This window comes from Phoca vitulina, unplaced genomic scaffold, assembly GCF_004348235.1.
Source record: "Phoca vitulina isolate PV1807 unplaced genomic scaffold, GSC_HSeal_1.0 scaffold52, whole genome shotgun sequence".
Taxonomy (NCBI): Eukaryota; Metazoa; Chordata; class Mammalia; order Carnivora; family Phocidae; genus Phoca; species Phoca vitulina.
Window position 1 is genome coordinate 7,618,720 of NW_022589755.1, and position 5,560 is coordinate 7,624,279.

At 43.2% G+C, this 5,560-nt stretch overlaps 1 protein-coding gene across 2 annotated transcripts in view; it reads right to left on the reverse strand.

The window, feature by feature from the left end:
• ELSPBP1 (epididymal sperm binding protein 1) overlaps positions 1-5,560 on the reverse strand; it is a 15,045-nt gene that overhangs the window by 8,081 nt on the left and 1,404 nt on the right. The window contains exons 2-3 of one of the 2 annotated variants that reach the window (XM_032388965.1): positions 4,844-4,911; positions 917-1,054 (exon numbers count right to left, since the gene is read on the reverse strand). In XM_032388965.1, coding sequence (XP_032244856.1) covers positions 917-1,054; positions 4,844-4,871 — 166 coding nt within the window. In that variant the 5' untranslated portion in view covers positions 4,872-4,911. The remainder of the gene's footprint in view (positions 1-916; positions 1,055-4,843; positions 4,912-5,560) is intronic. The other variant, XM_032388964.1, reaches the window with a different exon arrangement.

Here is a 5,560-nt window from a genome sequence, read left to right on the forward strand (position 1 = left end):
CTCAGGTCGTGGTCCCAGGGTCCTGGGATCGAGCCCCACATCGGGCTCCCTGCTCAGCGGGGAGCCTGCTTCTCCCTCTCTCACTCCCCCTGCTTGCGTTCCCTCTCTTGCTGTATCTCTCTCTGTCAAATAAATAAATAAAATCTTAAAAAAAAAATTTTATTTCAGGATAGTAAAAGGGATGTTATATTTATTATCAAAGGGAGAATTTGATCTAAGGGAGTCAAGAACAGTGGTAAGAGGGAAAAGTAAGTCCTAAATATTCAAAAGCCGGTTAGTAGTAGGAACAATTAAAATGTCCAACAATAAATATGGTTAAAACAAAATGCCTTTTGTGCACAAAAGATAGAAATCATACAATTGCAAAAATGTCTTGGACTTTGAGAAAAAAGTAAACAGTCTCTCAAATCCCTTCTCTGTTATACTGTTTCTGTTTTTCTTTATCAATTTAGAAAATCAAGAAAGAGACAAAAAATATGGTGGGTCAGAGAACACCATTTTCAACACTACCGTTGTTAACATTATTGTCCATTACTAGTATTCAGTGTTTAGCCCTCCTGCAGCATTTCTATGCGCACACACATATATCATAACTCGTCTTCAAAAATATGATCATATTGGGGCACCTGGGTGGCTCAGTCAGTTAAGTGGCTGCCTTAGGCTCAGGTCATGATCCCAGGGTCCTGGGATCGAGCCCCGCATCGGGCTCCCTGCTCAGCGGGAAGCCTGCTTCTCCCTCTCCCACTCCCCCTGCTTGTGTTCCCTTTCTCGCCGAGTCTCTCTCTGTCAAATAAATAAATTAAATATTTAAAAAACCACAAAAAACAAAAATATCATATTATACAAATCCACACATTTTCTTTTGTGACCCATCATTTGAGGAGGCCTGCTGAGGGGACAGCATGGTGCCACTCACCATCCGCCATGCAGTACTTCCACTGCCCATCATAAATGGCTCTGGTTGCACACCAAGGGGAGAGGCTATTGGTTTTGATGCAAGAAAAGTAAGAAGACCCCTTGTAGGTGAAGGGAAAGACACATGAATCTTTCTGATCTGGAAGACAGAGAGACAAAACGGAGGGGCTTAGTCACATTGAATGAGCCAAGGATGAGTCTTGGTTTGGTTCTCATGGCGGGGGCGGGGGGGTCTGAAGGCAACACGTGGAGTCTTAGCATCCAGCTTTCTCGTGACGTACAAGGGCATGTCCAGTTTATTTTGAGACCAAGAGTACAGGGAAGGGGTCTCATAAACCATGAAAGCAACAAGGATAAAGTTTTCTTCCAGACCATCAGAGCACCGTCAACGTCACAGAAAACACATTTGGTAAAGGTCATGAGATCACAGTAGGTAATGAAAGGACACACATTAAATAATTCTGAAAAGCAATTGCATTTTGCAATGCTCTTTTCAATCTTTCTGATGACACAAAAAAGAAAGCTTCATTTTAATGCTAGTATTTCTCTACCATGTCTCTAATTCTTAATAATCTCCCTTTTTAACAACAACAACAAAAAGAGGGCAGGACTCAGGCTCAAAGCCTTATTGGGACAATAGCATCTAGTAGACTGTAATAATAGGATTTTGTTTTCATAGTATTTATTTTTGTTTGCAATTTCTATTTATGGCAAGTAGTAGCATTTTTACAGATTACAGAGCTGATGTTAACTATTCTTTAAAATAAGGGTGTTAAAGTGAAGAAGAGATCACATCTAAAGAAGAAGGTCGAGCAAATGATATTGCTGGTGATGTGCAGATGTGGCAAATACTGAGGGGGTGGTACTCGGATGAGTGAAGTTGGAGAAATGCAACCCTTGGCCTTTGCATTCCTCAGTGTGAGGACAGGGACTTTGTCTTTGACACAGTGTATCCTCGGAAACTAGAATAGTGACTTGCTCATAGTAGATGCTTAAGAAAGAACTGACAGGGGGCGCCTGGGTGGCTCAGATGGTTAAGCGTCTGCCTTCGGCTCAGGTCATGATCCCGGGGTCCTGGGATCGAGCCCCGCATCGGGCTCCCTGCTCAAGTGGGGAGCCTGCTTCTCCCTCTCCCTCTGCCATTCTCTCCACCTGTGCTCTCTGGCTCTATCTCTCTGTCAAATAAATAAATAAAATCTTAAAAAAAAAAAAAAGAAAGAACTGACAGAATGAAGATATAAGTTCAGAAAATACCACATAAAAAAAGATAAATGGGCTTCTTTAATGAAGGACTCATCAAAAGGGTCAATATGCAAATGAGAATTGAATTAGCAGGAGTATGGAGTATATTGAATCGTCCTTTTCCTCGCATTCCTTGAGAGCTTTGGAGACTAATGGTCCCTGAAACACATCTTAAGAAATTCTATTCTAGCCCAAATTCTTCATGGAGAAGGAAGTGAAGACCCATGTAAGATAAGGAATCATTTCAACTTAATGCCTTTTTTTTTTTTTTTTTTTTTTTTTGAGCAGAACTAGAATGAGAACTAGAATTTTATATCTAATGGTCCAGGATCATAGCTTTTCTCTTTGCCTTCATCCTGTCATTCCCTCCTCCCTTCCCTTTCTCCCTCCTTCAAAGATATAATGAAGGCTTACTATGACTAAGACATTCTGATAGGTTATTTATGTGCTTGCACACACGGATGTGTGTGTGTGTGTGTGTGTGCGTGCACGTGCATGCTCATGTTCCAAACATGGTGAGGCAAAGCTTCCATGGACTCACTAAAACCTATCTTCTTTTTCTTTCCGGGCTCCTAGCTCAAACCCATTTTTTGGCCTCTCTTATAGTTAGGTGGGGCCGCGTGACTCAGTTACAACCCATGCAATGTGGGTAGAAATCATGTTCTCCATTTCCTTGCTCAGAAAAGTCCCAAGCAAACCTCCATGCTCCTTTCTTCCTCTGCCAGCTGGATATAGAGCTGTGGTTCTCAAGGAGAAGGGGACATTAGACAATGTTTGGAGAAATATTGGTTGTTACAACTGGGAGAAGGGGGAGCTGGTAGCTGTGCTCCTGGGATCTACTGGGCAGAGGCTGGGGATGTTGCTAAACATTTTACCATGCACAGGTTCCAGAACAAAATCATCTGGCCCCAAATGTCAATAGTGCCCAGGTTGAGAAACTCAGATAAAGAGGACCCTGCAGAGAACACTGAGGCTCTAGGGGATGGGGGAGCCATGATACGGAAGGGTCCTGCGTCTCTGAATCACAACAAAAAGGCTTCCCACCAAACATCCACATTGAAGTGCTAGATGAGTTTGACGTGAACTCTACTGAGTTCAGCCACTGACATTTGGGGATAGTTAGTCTGTTACCAATACAGATGAATAAGACATCTTCTCTATCTTCAACCTTGTACCCCCATCTCTTCTGGATCAGATTCCTACCCTGTATAATCTGACCTAAGCCACCATAAGGGTGAATGAAGGATGTACTGGGAGAGGGTGGAAAAGGCAGACCTCCAGCTTTGAGTTTCACCAATGGGTTGATGCAAGTAGGGGCCCTTAAGTCACATTGCGTGGTCCACCTCTGAGTCTCAGAACTTTCTGGTCTTGGTTTTATAAAGCTGAAACCAGTTAATATCTGGAAAGTGCTTAGAAGAGTACCTGGAACATGACTGCTACTCAACAAATGTTAGCAATCATCACCATCACCGTCATCATCGTCATCAATGATTCTCAGTCATGGACTCCACTGGTATGTACAATGCTGGGAGGGCAGGCAGATGCCCCCTTGACACAGGATTAAGATTATTCTTGGGAGTTGTTAGTAAGAACCAACACATAATAGATACTATTAGCCATCTGCAAAGTAATCCAGCAGATGGTCTAATCTTCTTAACTGGGTTAAAATCCTCCATAATCTGGGACCTGCTGACCTCTCTGTTCTCACTGCCTGATTAACATTTCCTCGACCTTCCTCCATGCTCTTTCTTGTCTTTGGCGTTTGGCTCATGCCCTTCATCCTGCTCTTTTCTTTCTTCCTAGCCTTACTCCCCATTACTCAACCATACAACCTGATTCAGTCTGGATCAATACTCTTCTGCACTCTTATAATACTCTGAGTCAATCTCTATAAATGTACTTACCAAATATTTAAAGAATATAGTTATCTGTTTACATGTCTATCACTCCTGTTTGCTGTGAGCTCTCTGATTATAGAGCATGAGTTTTATTTATTGCTATGTTTCTGGCCCATTGCATGGTGCCTGGCATTTGGGAATCACTCAATAAATGTGTATCAAATAAATTAGCCTATAAATATGTGCAGAGGAGACTTAGGGATGCCAAGTTTTGCCACAGGAATGTGGGTGTGGTCTCAGGAAGGTATGACCAGAATGAGACAAGAACTGAAAAAGCTGGTATTGTTCCCTGACTGAATAAACTGTGGTTCTTAGCATTTTGGGGACTCATCAGTTCTTTTGAGAAGCCAGACCTTCTCTCAGGGAAAATGCTCATACCTCCCTATGGCAGAGACTGTTGTGTGTTCAAAACCAGCTTCATCTTCCTCCTAAATGCACTGCTAAAAAACACATTTCCCAGACTCCCTTGCAGCTAAGCATCCTGTGAGTTCTGGCCAGTGGAAGTGGGAGAAAATGACAGCTATCACTTCCTGGCCAAAAAAACTCTCATCCAAGATCATCAGACTCTTGATCCTTGTCTATCAGCTCCAAGCAAAGAATCCACAGAACACCCTAAAGCCCTAGGGGATGGTGGAACCCCACGGTGGAAGGTGCATGGACCCCTGCTGACCAGACGCACCCTCATTGGACTTTATAGGAAGGAGAAATAAAATGATTTGTGTTAAGCTGCTATAATTTGGATTTTGTCTGTTTCAATATCTATTCTCACTACCCTGAAATATACACACCCTTTTTTATACCAATCCGGGGTTTCATGGACTCTAGTGCTTGCCCGGTGACCTCATATTAGGAATCTCTGGAATATAGAATGTGATCATTGAAAAAGGATTTCGTGGAATCCAAGGGCATGAAAACAGGAGTGTTTCTTGAGGGACTCCTGGGTGGCTCAACCTCTGCCTTCGGCTCAGGTCATGATCCCAGGGTCCTGGGATTGAGTCCCACATCGGGTTCCCTGCTCAGTGGGAGCCTGCTTCTCCCTCTGCCCCTCCCCCTCCTTATGTTCTCTCTCTCTCTCTCTCTTTCTCTCTTTCTCTGACTAATAAATAAATAAAATCTTTTAAAAAAAGAGTGTTTCTTGAGCCTATCCAAGGGAGAGGGCTCATCAGACAGAAAAGGATTTTAATTGTAGAGAATTGTTTCACCCTAGCTTGAGTGAACTATATATAATCAGGGTCTCTCTTTGTTCTGCTTCTGTGCTTGCCATACGATCTTTGGGTGGTTGATTTAGATTCCTAGATATATTAAGAGCGTAGCCTCACACCCACTAGAATGGCTACTTTTTTTTTTTTTTAGCAGAAAACAACAAGTGTTGGGCACCTGGGTGGCTCAGTTGGTTAAGCGACTGCCTTCGGCTCAGGTCATGATCCTGGAGTCCCTGGATCGAGTCCCGCATCGGGCTCCCTGCTCGGCAGGGAGTCTGCTTCTCCCTCTGACCCTCCCCCCCT